Source organism: Piliocolobus tephrosceles, chromosome 18 (genome assembly GCF_002776525.5).
Source record: "Piliocolobus tephrosceles isolate RC106 chromosome 18, ASM277652v3, whole genome shotgun sequence".
Classification (NCBI taxonomy): domain Eukaryota; kingdom Metazoa; phylum Chordata; class Mammalia; order Primates; family Cercopithecidae; genus Piliocolobus; species Piliocolobus tephrosceles.
The window spans coordinates 27,682,927-27,700,172 of record NC_045451.1 but is presented as its reverse complement, the minus strand read 5'-3'; the positions used below and the strand labels follow the sequence as shown (position 1 = coordinate 27,700,172).

The window sequence follows — 17,246 nt, the reverse complement described above, 5'->3', positions numbered from 1 at the left end:
AGGTGGTGCTTTCAAGAGAGCACCAGTAGTAGGGGGATCTAAGCTTGCCCTAAGTTGGCCAGGGTATGTATTTTGGTTTCTCAGGCAATGGGCAGGGCCATAAAGCTCTCAAGAGTTTCTGTCTTTTGTGTTCGATTACCAGGGGGGAGGAATACCATAAGGTGGGGGCAGGATTAAGCAGATCTGGCCTCAGAATCTCCTTGGGAAGGGCTTGCTGTGGCCACTGTGGGGAATAGAGGGTGGTCTTCAGCCAATGGGGTTATGTTCTAGAGGCAACTGTGGCTGCCTTCTGCTGTGTCATATAGTTTGCCAGGGAAATAAGTGATAGCAGGTAGCAAGGGTCTCACCCAGCTCCCACGCAGTTGGTGAGGCCGGTCTTGCTCCCATAGTGCCCTACTAGGACTTTGCCCCAGATCATGAGCTTCCCTGCTGAGAAGGTAAGCAAAGTTTTTGGAACTTGCCCCTCCCTGCCTGCCCACTCCGTTGGTGGTGACTCCCACACTTGTATCTGCAGCAGTTCCCATTTGCAGCACCCCCCATGGCCCCGATCCCACCGATTCTGCTCAAGAAAATTTTTGCCTCATCAAAATTATTACTAATTTCAGTTGGGAGTTTCTTTCACCCTGTGACCCCTCCCTAATTCCACTGGCTGCCTTCTCTGAGGGCCCCTGTGACATATAGTCATGGATGGCTTCCCTGGGCTCAAGCTGGACACTGAGAGTGCATGCAAAGCACTTCCTGCCACTGCTTTTGCTTTTATATTTCACTCAGCTTCTTAAATCCATTTCATCTCTAGGTATGGTTATATCCCTCTCCCATGATCTGGATTTTCAGATTCCCCAGTGGGGATGTGTGTTTGGAGGCAGGTTTTCCCCCTTCCACACCTTGGGAACTCACAGTTTTTCACCTGTCTCATGGAATCTGCAGCGAAGTGCTGCTTCTTTTGAAGGTCTGTGTATTCCTTTGGTTTTCTTGGTATGTTCCTGCAGTAGTTCTTGGAGCACAAGTTCATGGTGTGCGTCTCCACAGGCTGTTCTGTATGTCCAAGTGGGAGCTGCATATTAGCCCTGCCTCCTATCCACCATCTTATCCCAAGTCTCAGTTTGCAGAATTCTTCTGGACTTTTAGATACAATGGGATACCTTTAGAATATTTTAGGCAGCAGAGTGACAATCTGAATGATAATTTTAAAAATATACTTTGGCCATTGTGTGAAGAGTGGGATGTAGTTGAATAAGAGTAGACACAAGGAGATTAGGAGGATACTAAAATAATCCATTGAGAGATGATAGCAGCTCGCACTAGGATGGCAACAGAGTAATAATGAAAATTAACCTCCTTTTCTCTGTACATATTTGGTCACTTAAAGCCTCTATCAGAATCCAAATCTGAGGTCAATCATCCTTTCTGTTGGCCAACATTTTATAAGCACCTTCTTGGTTAAAAAAAAAAAAAAAAAGAAAAATTGGAAAAATTTGGATTGAAGTCACACAAGTTTTTTACTTCAGGACTTCTCTGAACCTTAGAGTGAATCTTTCCTGGTATGGTGGCCTACACCTGTAATCCCAGCACTTTGGGATGATGGAGTGGGAGGAGTGCTTGAGCTCAGGAGCTGAAGGTCAGCCTAGGCAATACAATGAGACTTTACCTCTACTAAAAAAAAAAATAATAATAATAATAATAATAATTATCCAGGTGTGGTGGTGCACACCTTTAGTCCCAGCTACTTGGGAGGCTGAGGTGAGAGATTGAGGCTGCAGTGAGCTACGATGACACCACTGTACTCCAGCTTGGGTGACAGAGCAAGACCCTATTTCAAAAAAAGAAAATAGAAAAATAAAAAGATAATATAGTATGAAGTATTTTAGAAACTTATTTGACAGCAGTGCAACCCACTTTTTTTCCAAAAGGCATTTTAAGGTATTACATTTCTCTCAGATGCAAGTTTGGCAGACTGCACTGGACCTACCATATATCTCCAAAGTGTATCGTGTTTATATTTAGTTGCCCATTCTAAATTCATATGCACATATTTCTTGCTTCCTTTTTATTCCCAACTTTTAAAATAAAGCCATGAAGCTTTGTTTGAAGCACCAAAAAATTTTAAGGTTCCCTATCTTTCCTCCCTATTTGATAAAAATCTCACTTTCTTTTTACTTCTGGCTGGGGAAGGTCAACTTCAAATGAGCTAACATATTCTGCTTGATTTATTTTACAAGAACCTAAATATTTGCCATAGCTGATTTTGAAAAAAAATACATATTGACAAATATAAACTACTTTCATTATACTCTCCTTACGTACATAAGAATGTACAAAATTAGGATAGGCAGTGGGTCATGCTGGAGAAAATATGCATGTAAAATGGAGCTTCATGTACTTTTTAAATCAATGTTAAATTTAAAGCTGTTTGATACGTAATAGACTATAGCTCAACTATAAAACAGAATCAAAAGACAGTTTTCCAAAACCACTGTGCAGTAGGCAGGCTCTAAAGTGATCCCCAATAAACCCCACCTCCTGGTACTGACATTCTGTGTAATCTCCTCCCTCTGTGTCAGGGCTGGATCTAGTGATTCACTTGTAATATAAAGAATACTGCAAAAGTGATGGATGTCACTTATGCAATTAGGTTGCAGAAAGACATTGGCTTCTGCCTTATTTGCTCTTTCTTGCTGTCTCCTAGCCCCCTCATTGTGAGGGAAGTAAACTGCTATGTTTTCAATAGCCCTATGGAGAGGCTATATATCAAGGAACTAAGGAAGTTTCCAGCCAACAGCCATCAAGGAACTGACGACCTTAGTCCAACAAGCCCGTGAGGGACTGAATCTTGCCAACAACAATGTGAGTGAGTTTGGAGCATAGCCTCCTTCAATTGAGTCTTCAGATGAGACCTAAGCCCAGTTGACACCTTGATTACTGCCTTGTGGATTCCTTGAGGCAGAGAGGCACCTAGCAAAGCTGTTCCTGGATTCCTAATCCAGAGAAGCCATAAGATAATAAATGTTTAAGTAGTTAAGTTATGGGATAATTTGTTGTGCACCAATAAATACCTAGTACACGGTGCATATAAATTTCACTCAAACTGTGAGTGCAAAAAGTACCAACTGTTTAGTTTTGCATGTAAGAGTAAAATACCTCTGATGAAAATTTCCAATAAAGCTTTAGAACAGCTTAACAGAACCTATTCTTTGGCTCTAGGCATTTGTATAGCACCCTGTATATAAATACTCAATAATTACTTGTAGACTAAATGAATAACTTCCAAGCTTTTAAAAAATGCCAAGGTTGCTGTCTGCATTGGTCTGATCTGTAAGATATCAAAAAGCCATATTATCCAAAAGTTAATTCCCCTAGTGTACCTAGGCTTGACCACACCCACTCCTCCCTCAGTTTATTTTTGAAAGTGCCTCTATTGGAATCATTATTTCGATAAGGTAGGGATTATTTTCCTGATAATTGTTAAAGTGAGTGGGAGAAAGCATATCAGCTTTGTCCAATGGTAAAAAATTGAGTTGAAATATAATATAGGTAAACTTTAGTGAAATTTTAAAAAAGCAAGAAACATAAAATGAGGTAGTTGAAAGAAGGAGTGGACACCAAAAGGAAAGGACCTGAATAAAATTTATGATGATCTGATGGTCCTGATGTACTATCATGAGCAATAAATGAAATCTGAAAGATTAATCTAAAAAAAGTCGATAGACTTTCCCTTAGGGTACTTGTATTTGAAATAATTTGATCCTTAGAAGTATATTTAAAAGAAGCATACAGAAAAAAATGCATATTTAAAATGAGGAAGTAGGCCGGGCACAGTGGCTCACACCTGTAATCCCAGCACTTTGGGAAGCCAAGACAGGCAGATCGCTTGAGCTTAGGAGTTCGAGAACAGCCTGGGCAACCCCATCTCTACAAAAACATATAAAAATTAGTTGGGCGTGGTGGTGTGCACCTGTAGTCCCAGCTATTCAGGAGGCTGAGGTGGAAGGACTGCTTGAGCCCAGGAGGCAGAGATAGCAGTGAGCCCAGATTATGTCACTGCACTCCAGTCTAGTGACAGCCAGACCCTGTCTCAAAAAAATAAAATAAACTGAAGAAATAAACTTTACTTGTTAATGGCTCATTTAATGGACATATGAAGGGTTTAAAATTCCATAAAATATTACTGTTAGCAAGAAAATACCAATCTGCTCTTATAGTAATTATTTCTTGAAGTGAAAATTTCCTATTTTAGTGAATTAGTAATTATAAGAGATTTTTTATCTGATTGTCATCAGATTCGAAAATAGAAGATTAGATGGTATCTAATTGCTGTATTAATATCACATTTCAGCCTAGCGACAATAATTTCTATTTATTACTATAAAATAATTTATTATAGCTAATGAAGCAGCACTGAAATTCCAGATACATCAATGACATTGAATTTAAAACAGTAATTGCAAATAGAAGATTGTACTCACAGGTTTCCATGGAATTTTCTAGAAGCCTTACTGGAAACAGTTATCTTTTTCTCAAAGGGGAATAAAAATCCACAAATAATTAGCTGTCAAATGCAGGAAAATGAAAATGAAAAACAAAAGTAAAAAAAACTTTTTTTCTGGTTTGTAAAAGAGAAAACAAAACAAAACAAAAATATATATATATATATTTCAGAGGCAGGGTCTCACTATGTTGCCCAGTCTGTAGTGTAGTGGCTATTCACAGGCACAATCATAGTGCATGACAGCCTCAAACTCCTGTGCTCAAGCAGTCCTCCTGTCTCAGCCTCCTGAGTAGTTGGTACTATAGGTGCATACCACTGCACCTGGCACAGAAAATACTTTTTTAAAAAAAGTCTTTACAATGAATTGTTTCTTACTTAAAAACAAACTCTTGAAACATATTTTAACTTATTTTCTTACTGAAATTTTAACCACTTTCCAGCCTGATGTATCTTGAGTATAACCTAAAACTTCTTGGACAGTTTTTTGGGCAATTGCCTTGTAGTCCATCTGTCTGCAAAGTTTTAAAAACAAACAACTGGTAAGAATATAATAATATAAAAACTTAAGAAGTGCTATCTTACATTTTAATATTATTTCTATAGTGCCTATCACATAGAAATGAACACAATTACTTGATAAATGCATGTATGCATGAACCCCTCTCTGCTTATAGTCTTTCAAACAAGAAATTGTGGTATAGTAGAAAAATCTAGACTTTGGAAACAGAAACCTGGGTCATATCTTGTCTCTGCCACCTAATAATTCTGTGAAGCATATTACTTAGTATTTCTGTGTTTCCATTTTTCTCAAGGTATAAAATTAGGATAATATCTGTCTTGTAGAATTAGTGTGAGGATTAAATAAGATGATATGCTTAAGGTTCTATCCAGTGCCTGGCATACTATAGTCATTCAATAAATAATTTTAATTTCTAACAGTTTAATCATGCGTCCTTTCTCTTCTGAGGCATCATGAGCTGTTGGTTATGTGTTCTTGAGGATTAATCTTTTTAAAGTGAGTAGCAGTGGCACTACATGATCTTGCCCCTGGCTTCCTCTTCAAATATACCTCCTACCAGGCTTCTTCTTATCCACTTAGCTCCAATCATTTGATCTCCTGGCTGTTGCTCAAATACAATCAAGCAATTTCCAACTTCAGGTTCTTTGTACTTGCTGTTCCTTCTGCTTGTCACTTTCTTCTGCAATGTGTTCATATAACTGTTTCATAGGTATCTTTGCTTAAATGTCACCTCCTCAGATAGGATCAAGTTTAAATCAACTGAATTTAAATGTACTAAACCCTACTTGAAGTTAGAAACTACAATGGACTGAATGTTTATGTCTCCCTAAAATTCATATGCTGAAATCCTAACTCTCAGGGTGATATTAGGAGATGATTAGGTCATGAGGGCAAAGCCCTTATGAATGGGATTAGTGCCCTCACAAAAGAAACTCCAGGGAGCTCACTGGCCCCTTCTGCCATGTGAGGACACTGCCAGAAGTGGTAGCAGGCTGCAACCAGAAGAGGGCCCTCACTAGAACCTAACCACTCTGGCACCCAGATTTCAGACTTCCAGGATCCAGAAAGCTGAGAATTAAATTTATTGCTTACAAGTCATTCAGTCTTTGGTACTTTCTTATGGCAACCCAAAAGGACTGAGACAGGCACTGTGGTAGGTGTAGCAACAACAGTTGAATAAGATACTAGATACTATTTCTGCTGTGAATGAGTTCAGGAAGCTGCAGTCTCACGGGTCGTTTGGTTCATCATCCAGCTTTCAGTTAGGGGAAGCTGGCCGGTAAGTTGAAAGCAGAACCGGATTCAAATCCTGACTTTGTCACTTAGCACCAGCTATATTATTTTGGGTAAATTGCTTAATCTTTGAACTTCAATTTCCACTCTATAGAATGGGGATAATAATATCTATCTCACTGAATCATTATGAGAATTAATATATGTAAAAATGCTTGAAACAGTGTGGAGCCCTATACTAGGTTATCAAAATGGTTAGTTTCTCTTTAAAAAATGGACACATGTAAATATATCATTTAAAAAACTCTCCAAAGATCTGCCTCCTTAAGCACTTAAATAAACCTTCTTAAAGTTTAATTATTAGAACATTTCTTCCTTAGCTCTCACCTAAAACTCTTCAGGTTGGACATAAGTCTATTTTCTTTTATTTAATTCTCCAGCAAGGCACAACAGGTGATAGCCTCTATATTTGAAAAGTTTTAGTAAACCATTATTATAACCTCCTCTTTCCTAGCAGAATCCTGGTTTCTTTACCTTTCCTGACAGATTTAATGCAGAATTTTAGTAACCACTGGGGCTCCTCTCCAAATCCTTGTGGAAATCTCCATATTTCTTAACCTGTGAGGAAACAAGGCAGAAGTAGAATTATTTAGATCCATGAATTAGGTAATATATTTGATAATTTCCTTTATATCTTCTCAATGTCCTTTGTCTATACTTTGTCTTCACTAGGAAACATTTGCTATATATATGCCCCAAGACGAAAGAAATAGTACAAAAAACTTTAAAAGATAAAAAGAATCTTTAAGAAACTTCTTTTTTTTTGAGACGAAGTCTCACTCTGTGGCCCAGGCTGGAGTGCAGTGGCACCATCTTGGCTCACTGCAAGCCCCACCTCCCAGTTTCACACCATTCTCCTGCCTCAGCCTCCCCAGCAGCTGGGACTATAGGCGCCCGCCACCATGCCCGGCTAATATTTTCTATTTTTTTAGTAGAGACGGGGTTTCACCGTGTTAGCCAGGATGGTCTCGATCTCCTGACCTCGTGATCCACCCGCCTCGGCCTTCCAAAGTGCTGGGATTACAGGCCTGAGCCAGCGCGCCCGGCCAAGAAACCGTTTTAAAGAAACTCAGTTTAAAAAGACATTTAGGTGGAATGTGGATACAAAAATCTAACTTTTTAAGCTCATGTCATTAACAATCCTTGTTTAATCCCTGAACAGGGCTTGTCTTAGCATAAAATACCGTTCTTGATTTCCTATTAGAAACCTACTTGATATTAACTGATCCAGACACTTTGAAGATTATTGGGACATACCACTAGCAGGGTATGTCTTATTTTCAAATCACCAACTATTACTGCCACAATAGACTTGTGTTTAACTACTAAACTGAACGTTAGAGCTTCCGGGCTTTTTCATTTGTTAAGAGAAAAGGGAAGGTAAAATTTAGTAAGCCACAAAGAATAAAAAGAAGAAAGCACCAACAGTAAGACTACAGTTGTATTACCTGGTGATAGAACATAGGATGAGCTGGAACATATTCAGATGGAGTCATGGTCAGGGATATCTTCACTCATAAGGTCAGTGGAAAATAAACGTAAACCAAGATTGGGATGGCCTCTTTTTTGTATACACCAATTGGTTGAAACTGGATTCTTTCCAGACTTGCAATCAGTTTTACACATGTTAGTGGGTCTTTACATCTGTTTGTATAATGTCCCTCTGTCTGGGCTGCCTGACTGGGTCCCCAATCCGTGCTGGGTCACTGCTATTCTTCCCTGGGAATCAAGCTTCCCTAGGAGTTTGTTAAATCCCATCCCTGGCTAAACTCGGCTCTCCCATCTCCCATCTGCTTTGTGTGTGAGAGGCTCCGGGGTGTGATAGGAAAGGCACTGAAGAGGGAGCGAAAGAAGTGGTGAGGGGCGCTGCCTACTAGCTGAGATGATGTCTTATTTTTGGCGGGGGATGCTCTGAAAGCGGGGAGGCTGAGCTCACTTGGAAAAACTGGAGCTGTGGGGCCGACTCTCAGCAACCGGAACGACGGCCGCCAGCGCCCTTAAGTCTCCCTCCACATCCAGTCCCCTCCCGCAGACCCCGGGGCCGGCCGAAGGGAGATCAGCTAGTCTCCGCGCAAACTGGCCGAGACTAGCTGTGACGGAGGTTGGGAGGGCGTAGGGGGCAGCGACTTAGATGCAGCCCACATCCGCCCCCTCCCAGCCCCAGAAAGGAGGGAGAAACAGCACCTCCCAGCAGGGGTCGCGACCTAACGCCCCACAGCATCCTTTTCTCGGCTCTTGCGGCTTCCTCGCCTGCCCTAGCGCCCGGCGCCCCACAGCCGCGCGTGCGCACCGCAGGCCGGCGCCATGTTGGGGCGGTTTGAAAGCGAGCGCGGGCGTTGAGCTCTGCTACGACTGGTGAGGAAGCTGCGCGTAAGCCGAGCCTGAGGCGAGGCGGTGTCCGGGTTCGGAATGCTTTGCGGTGTCTCGCGTTGGGTAACAGGCCTGAGCTTTCGGCGGAGAGCTGTGGAAGTGTGCGGTTTTTTTGGTTTTGTTTTATTTTTATTTTGGGGCCTTAGGGGTGAGTTAGGCTGGGAAGGACGGTGTCTTTTCGAGGGTTGTCCCATCCTGTGACAGCCGAGAACAGGCGAAAGGAGAGTGGCGAGGAAAGAGGAGGAGACGTCTCCTGAGGGAGGGCGCTTGTGGAGTCTCTGTGGAAGGAGGAACACTGTAGGGGGAGTGCCCCTTGGACGAGGCAGGGTCGCGGTACGCGGCGGAGGGGCCTGACACAGGCGTTTGGGGACCTGAGGCGGCGACGGGAAGGGGCTTGCGCTCTGGGTCTGTCGCTTCCGAGCACTTCTCCTTCAGTCCATTGCGGCGCTCGCCCTGGTTGCTGAATAAATGGTTTCGGAGTGAAAAGCACCTCTTTGAAGACCTTGTCTGTGTCTGTGACTGACGGGCGGTGGAACATCAAAGGGAGGGTGTCGCCTGATTGGGGCTGGAAAAGTTGGAATTCAGAGCGCCCGGTAGGGGAAAGATGCGCAGCGCGGTGGGCGGGCGACCTTCGCTGGCCGGTCGTGGGTTCCTGGCTTTCTGCTGCTGAGTAAACAAACGTTCCATTTCCTAACTTAGGAGTCACAGAGCTATTTCCAAGAGTTGTTCTTAATTTCCTGTGCGATATTCCCATTGGCTATTTGACACTGAACGTTCTGTTTTTGAATCAAAGGTAGTTGAAATTTCTTGTCAATAAGTTTAAAATTCTGTTTTTCCGCGTGATGGATTTTCTTTTGGAGGTTCGAACTGAAGCCTGTACAGAGGAAATGGTAAGATATATGGGATTTACATGAGATATATGGGGTTCAAAATAATCCTGTGGCTGAAGTGGGAAGAAGTGGGTGGGTCCATACCCACTTTCAGCCACAATTGGGGTCTGTTCAGTGATTGTTGGAAGCAGCATAATGAGTGCATAGGGGTTTATTGAATGATTCTACTTTTGCATCCTCTTTTGGGGAAAAGTTGGAAAACTTTTCATAATAAAACTTAAATTGTGCATTTTCTTTTTGTCTGTCCTGTGTGTTGAAATAACTAGTAAATGTTATCATCCACTTACGGATACCAATACAACAGCTTTCTCTTTTACGGTTTTGTAAAATAAAATCAGTAGCCTGTTCGGCATTCAAAGAGGGAAAACGTTTGGTCAGGCTTATCCAAACAAATTTATTTGAGTGAATTTAAACTTCTTTAAATAAAAGGGATACGAAAAAGGTGAAGATGGCTTAGTTTAGCCATTCGTCAGAGATAATACCAATATTACAGCATTCAGAGGAATCAATGAGACGAAACAACTGTTAACTTATATTCTGCCATTTCCACTGACCACGGTCAGATCTCTTGTAATGGCCATTGTATGCTCTCACGCTGTGGTAGGATGATGTTTTACTTTGTCTCTTATTTAATTAGAAAACTTTCGATATTTTAAAGCCAAATTTAATAGTTACTAAGATTACAAGTTGTTATAACTTAAATATTTCTAAAATTATAGCCAAAAATTAAACATTATAACATCATAGCATATGTTAAGTCCTCAACAATACTTTTTTTAGTATAGCAAATCAATTGATTTAATTTTAAAAAGAATGTCATCATGGACTGAATTAGTGCCGGTTCGTTCTGTTATTTCTTAGGTTTTCAAATATACATCCTATTACTGTACTGAGGTGGACAGGGATTCTCTCAATTTTAATAATGGAAAAACAGTAAGAAGAACATGGTGGGTTGATTTTCACATTATTTAAGCTTCCTTTAAAAGAGGTGAGCTGAATCCATTTAACATAAGAATTGAAAATAGGGAGGGTGAAAGCAAAAAACGAAGGTCAGGAAATGGTTATTAACTATTTTAGGAAACGTGCATATTGCTAGCTCATTCCAGAATAAGATCTGCAGTTTATTTACAGTTAAATGTTGTAAATGTACTAGCATTTATAACATTGAAAGTGAATAGTCTCCATTGTTCCTTCTTCTTTTGAATACTTCATTTGATGGCTTTAAAAAAATTATTGAGCACTATTATCTGCAGCACATGGTGGTAGGCTTATGATTTGAAAAATATTGTGTATAGGGGAATTTTAGGTATTGTGATGTCATAGAATATATCACCATAAGAGAAAAGACTATTCGTAAGTAGTTTTTAGGACTTTTTAAGGAGTGAGTACTCTTTCCTTGGTCTTTTCCATGTATATTCTCGGATAATTTTTGTATACATACTTCCAGGCACATAGTAGGTACTCACAGAATGTTTTCTAAATCATCGATTAAGCAATTCACAATAATAAAGATAACAAAAAATCTACAATTCCAAACAAGAAGTGTCTGTTATAGATAATGGATTTTATTCTTTAAAGAAAATTATGAAAGGTTTACATATTTAGTAATTTTGTTTGTATATGGTCACTATTTTAATTGGCACCTTAACATTTTGTTTTTGTATTACAGTTGTTTTTAAGGGAAATGAATAGAAATAATCCACTTTGAAGAAGCCATGGCAAAATCAAAGACAAAACATAGACTTTGTTCTCGGGAATCTTCAGTATCTTCGCTGCTGGCAAGCTGCAGTCTGAGTGGTAGTAATTCCTTTAATTCTGATGGCTCTTATCACTATAAAGATAAGCTGTACAGATCTGCTTCTCAAGCTCTACAGGCTTATATTGATGATTTTGATCTAAGCCAAATGTATCCTGGTACCAGCACTGGAAAAATTAACATTGATGAGGATTTTACTAATATGTCACAGTTCTGCAACTATATTTACAAACCAAACAATGGTATGCTTTTATTTTTTATGTTTTCTTTATGTTCATATGTTTTGAAGCATTTGAGAGATGTACTGTAGTATTGTAAAGTTTGACATTATTTTTGTTATTTTTGAGTAAAAATAACTTATTGAGATCTGTGTATTTTTGTAAAATGATTATATAATTCTCTATGTAACAGTAATATTCACAAGATGTTAAGAGTTTGTCCATAATAAAGCTTCCTTGAAGACAAGTTTGGAAAATGCAGTTGTTGATAAGTCAATTACTACTTTACTGAACACTTACAGAATGACCCTAGAATAGAAAAACTTTGTGTTCAGTTCTTAGGGGTATGTGGTCAATATATTCCAGAAGAAAAGAATGAGAAGAGCTGTTCTCTATGTGTAATCCATGCCATTGCAGGGTTTGTAGGTGAGAAAACAAGTTATTTTTCCACCTAATTTAATAGCATATTTTTTTCTAAGCTGCAGCTAATATTGAGTGACCAATGTTACTGTGATTGTATTAGTGTATCAAATATGTCTAGATGAAAAATGTTGAAGAAACAGTAAATTTGAGAACACAGGAAAATTCAGGAGGTTGGAGAGAAACATGCAGAAATTAACACAGAATGAAGAATCGTGTGAGAAAAAAAGCACATCGTATTTTATCAACCTATACCTTTTTATACTTTTAATCGAAGCTTTAGTGAGGATAACGGGAAAGCAGCAAAATGACTCTTAAATTCTTAATTCTCATTTACTGTTGGATATTATAAAATATTTGTATGTAATAAACAGAACTCTTCTTTGTTTTTCAGCTTTTGAAAACCTTGATCACAAAAAGCACTCAAACTTCATATCGTGTAGAAGACAGACTATTAATGACATAGACTCCATGAGCCTAACAACTGATGATCTATTAAGACTCCCAGCAGATGGATCACTTTCTTGTACTTATGTTGGACCGAGTCACCGAACGAACAAGAAAAACAAGAAATGCCATGGAAGACTGGGTTCATTGGACGTTGAGAAGAATCCAAATTTTCAAGGACCCTCCACTCCCGTGGGCAAGAATAACTTTGTTACTCCTGTTGTATGCACAAATATAAATGGAAAGCAATGTGGTAGGCTAAAAAACCCAAAACTTATGAATAGGACTAATAATTGCATTTCTGAATCATCTTTGTCTTTTCCCAAGAAATCGTCTTTCAAGGACAGTTCAGAACACAGTCTTGAAAAGAATTATCCAAGATGGCTCACTAGCCAGAAATCTGACCTTAATGTTTCAGGGATAACTAGTATACCTGATTTCAAATACCCGGTCTGGCTCCACAATCAAGACTTGCTACCTGATGCAAATAGTCAAAGGGTTTGTCAAATATTTAAAGATGATCAGTGTTCCCATAGACACAGTCATCAGGCACAAGGAACTTCTCAGCTTATGAATAAATTAGATTGTTTTGAATATGCTTTTGAACCCTCAAACTTTTCAAATTCCTTGAGTGATGATAAAGAATTAGTTAATGAATACAAATGTGATTTTGAACATAGTCAATGTCAATGTGAGAATCCACTTCTCCCAGGACAATCCACAAAGCCATTCAGTGGTAATACTTTGTTTATAGCTTATAGTTCTTTTTCTTTTTTTTTAAACCAAAAGAAATGCTGTAAAGTTGATGTGATACCTGGGAGCTTTTATGTTTTGTTTTCATGTAATACATCTTTTTAAAATGCTTATAATCTTCACATACAGCATTTTGTACCTAGAAAATGTCTTTTCTCCCATTTTTTTTTTGCTTGAGATGTCACATTGTAACATAATTGCTGTTATAGATGAATGTACATTCCAAATGATCAGAACTCTTGTTGACTTTGTGAGATCTTGCTATGCTTTACATTAATTTTTTTCTTTAAGGATTAATAGCCGTCTTTTACAATTAGGTGACAAAATTGAATTGCTTATCTTGAAGGCCAAGAGAAATCTAGAACAGTGTACTGAAGAATTACCAAAGTCCATGAAAAAGGATGATAGTCCTTGCTCATTAGATCAACTTGAAGCAGAAAGATCATGGGAAAATATTCCTGTTACTTTGTAAGTAAGTGACAATGGAAAAACTGTTTAGTTTTCCAAATGAAAAATGTCATGTGAATATCTGATTTATATTTAAATGGTGATTAATAATACTGTAATTCCATAGAACAAAGCTTTGTGTTACTTGCTTTAAATTTCATTTTCCCTTTATTGCCACAAGATGGTATAATGTTTCATAACCTTAGGTACTTTATATAACATCTATCTTTGTTACATGTTCATTTTGTTTCATTATAAAGTATTGATAAGCATCTTAATATGAGGGATTAGAACTAGAAACAATTATTTTGCAGCGTAGGGTTATGAAATTCTTGTTATTTTCTTCTGACTTAAAGCTTTTCCTCTGTTCCTCTATATTCTCTCCATATAATGGAGTTACAAATTTCTTTTTTTTTTTGAGATGGAGTCTTGCTCTGTCACCCAGGCTGGAATGCAGTGGCACCATCTCGGCTCAGTGCAACCTCCGCTTCCTGGGTTCAAGCCATTCTCCTGCCCTTCTGCCTCAGCATCCCCAGTAGCTGGGATTACAGGCCTGCACCACCATGCCCAGCTAATTTTTGTATTTTTAGTAGAGACAGGGTTTCACCATGTTGGCCAGGCTGGTCTCAAACTCCTGACCTCGTGATCCGCCTGCCTCGCCCTCCCGAAGTGCTGGGATTACAGGCTTGAGCCACTGTGCCCGGCCTAGAGTTACAGATTTCTTATCGTTTACATTTTACTTTCCCTTTTAGTTGTTGTTTTCCTTAAATGATGGTACATTTTTTATTATCAGAATAAGCAGAAATGCCTTATTGCTAACCCCATATCATGCCTTAGGCTTTGATAATTTATTAATCTTTAGTTGTCTAAACTTTCATTCTGTTCTAGACAGAGTCTGTTAGTTCCTGGATTCTTTTTTTTATTCTCAGTTGATTGTCTGTTTTCAGAATGTAGACATTGACTATAATTCCAATGTAGAAGCCTACTATGCCATTTTCTTGCTGTATGGCCTTGTACAATTTACTTGACTTCTCTAAACTCTAAAGATGGAGAAATAATGTCTGCTTCGGGGTTATTGTGAGGATTAATTTGACTAGAAAATGAATATAAAGTTTCTGACCTAGGATGAGCTCTCTTATAAATTTTAGTAGTGATGATGGTTATCTAGAATATTTTATTTTCTCCTTTTAGCTTCATTTCTCCTTATATATTTCATATATATCACATATATCATATATTGTATTTCATATATATGTTGAGATATATATATATTTAAACTTGGGTTGATGATGAGTTCATGTAATGCTTAACTTTTCTTATCCTTCTTGTTTCCTAGTTGCTTATTTTATCACTTGTTCTGTGTATTAATAAAGTATCATAGCTGCAATACTTTGATTTTAATTGAAACCAAAATGGGCAAGCAAGTAGTATCAGAGGTGCTTAAAATTTTTGAATGTACTTAATGTATTTTATAATTTGATAATGTAACTTCTAACTTGTATAGTTAATACTATCAATAGTTTGGCTGAGTACCTTGCATGTAACAATTCAATTTGGAAGACTGAATTTATATTGTGATGGGAATGTTTGTAGATAAAACTAGTGATGAATTGCTGAGAAGGAATAGATCTCAATTTGAGATTGACAAATTATTATCAACCTGTCATCAAAAACAAAATGGAATAGGAGTACTCAAGGTAGTATTTTAAGTGGTAGAGCAAAACCACAATCAGATCATTGCTTTTTTAAAACAGCTATTATGGAAAAGCTCAAATAAATTATGAAAGTAGAATAGCATAATGAACCTCTATGTACTCTTCACCCATCTTCAACAATGTGGTAAATGTTTTTTAATAACAGATGGGCAGATCTACAAAGTGTTAGTAAAGAATCGGGGAAAGGACTACCTGATAGGATGAAAGAGCTTGTGAATTAGAAATCAAATATGTCAATAAAGAAGCATGCTTATTAAGAAAAACATCAGCATTGTGTAAATGTTAAAAAAAGATTCCTAGATATCTGAGTTCTTGAGTTACAAACATACCTTATAGTGATGTAAAAATAAGATAGAAATAAGTTGAATTCATTTTTGTGATTAATAGAATTGGATTCTTGGAACATTCTTATTTTTGCTGAGGATACCCTTTCCTCTACTACCTTGTGAATATCAGGAAAAAAATGGGTATTTATTAAAGGTACTAGGTACATAGAAAATTAATTCAGTTTATGCAATGTATCTGTGAGATAGATGGGACTACAAATGTTGAAACTGAAATTCAGATAAATTACCTAAGGTCATACAGTGAGTGGGACTGAGATTGCATGCAGGAATGTTAATTTCAGAAATCTTTTTCCGGAATAATCTGTCCTTTATGTTAATACCAGTTATAAAGGGGAAGTCTGTTCTGTTGCCTTCAAGTAGGAAAACATTTAACTGCCATTCTAGTAAAAACTTTTAATAGTTCATGGGGTTGTTGATTATTATCTGGTAACAATGTTTAATTGGAAAAATGTACTGTTTATTTCAAGCAAGGTGAACTTGTGGAGCATAGTCTGTAGTTCAGGCCTTGTTTAGCTGAATGCTAATATCTTCAGTTTCTTCATAGTGTTTTCTTAAAACTTTAAAAGAGAAGCAGGGAGATAAGAAGGGGTTGGATTCTGGTATCAGTTTAGGGAGAAGATAAGGGAATTACCATACAACATTAATATGGATCATATCCATGATGATTATTTCTTGGTGATTACTTGTATTTAAATGAGAATTCTTAAATTATGTACTGTTTACTTTTTAGAAATTGGGAACATAATTACTATCTTGCATCCTTTAAATCCTGTTTAGCAAATCTCCTATTCCTGTTAACTCTGATGATAGTCCTCAACAAACTTCAAGGGCAAAGAGTGCTACAGGGGTTCTTGAAGACTTTCTAAATAATGATAATCAGGTAGGTGAAATTAAAAGTTTTAAAACTTATTTAAAAATTTATGAATAATATGTAGATACTAATTTTTAAGTTACTTAGATAATTTAAAGTAAAAAAGACTCAGATCTCCTCTCAAATACACATAATTCCTTCCAGAATTATTGATTATATTATTTTTTATAATATTTAAAATTTTTAAATTAACACAATAATCATACATATCTGGGATACATGGTGATGTGATACACCATGAATATATAGTGATCAAATCAGGGTAATTTGCATACCATCATCTCAAATATTTATCATTTCTTTGTGTTGGGAACATTTAAAAATCCTCTCTTTAAGGTATTTGGAAATATGTAATAATTTATTGTTAGTTATAGTTAGCTGATACTGCTTTAGAACACTAGGACTTATTTTTTCTATCTAGCTATAATTTTTTTTATCCTTTAAGCAATCTCTCTCTATTCCTTACCTCCCTCCTACCTTTCCCAGTCTCCAGTAACCACTATTCTTCTCTTTACTTCTATGAGATCCGCTAGTAAGCTTTCCCATATAAATGGGAACTATGATATTTATCTTTCTGCTCCTAGCTTATTTTACCTAACGTAATGTCCTCCAGAGTGATACATTTTGTCACGAATGACAGGATTGCTTTCTTTTTGAAGACTGAACAATATATATATATATATATATATATATATATATGTATTTTTTTTTTT

At 37.6% G+C, this 17,246-nt stretch overlaps 2 protein-coding genes across 7 annotated transcripts in view; one reads left to right on the top strand and one right to left on the bottom strand.

Annotated features, from left to right (window-relative positions):
* Window positions 1-8,547, bottom strand: part of STARD6 (StAR related lipid transfer domain containing 6) — a 43,583-nt gene extending 35,036 nt beyond the window's left edge. Inside the window, exons 1-4 of one of the 3 annotated variants that reach the window (XM_023207455.2) lie at window positions 8,484-8,547; window positions 6,774-6,857; window positions 4,905-4,998; window positions 4,464-4,513 (exon numbers count right to left, since the gene is read on the bottom strand). In XM_023207455.2, coding sequence (XP_023063223.1) covers window positions 4,464-4,513; window positions 4,905-4,994 — 140 coding nt within the window. In that variant the 5' untranslated portion in view covers window positions 4,995-4,998; window positions 6,774-6,857; window positions 8,484-8,547. Of the gene's footprint in view, window positions 1-4,463; window positions 4,514-4,904; window positions 4,999-6,773; window positions 6,858-8,235 lie in introns of all 3 variants that reach the window. The other 2 variants (XM_031934567.1, XM_031934568.1) reach the window with 2 other exon arrangements.
* A 52-nt stretch (window positions 8,548-8,599) lies between these two features.
* The window catches only part of C18H18orf54 (chromosome 18 C18orf54 homolog), a 24,635-nt gene continuing 15,988 nt past the window's right edge, over window positions 8,600-17,246 (top strand). Inside the window, exons 1-6 of one of the 4 annotated variants that reach the window (XM_026455151.1) lie at window positions 8,606-8,654; window positions 9,463-9,559; window positions 11,229-11,557; window positions 12,348-13,136; window positions 13,471-13,621; window positions 16,440-16,542. In XM_026455151.1, the coding sequence (XP_026310936.1) occupies window positions 11,275-11,557; window positions 12,348-13,136; window positions 13,471-13,621; window positions 16,440-16,542 (1,326 nt within the window). In that variant the 5' untranslated portion in view covers window positions 8,606-8,654; window positions 9,463-9,559; window positions 11,229-11,274. Of the gene's footprint in view, window positions 9,560-11,228; window positions 11,558-12,347; window positions 13,137-13,470; window positions 13,622-16,439; window positions 16,543-17,246 lie in introns of all 4 variants that reach the window. The other 3 variants (XM_023207517.2, XM_023207518.3, XM_031934546.1) reach the window with 3 other exon arrangements.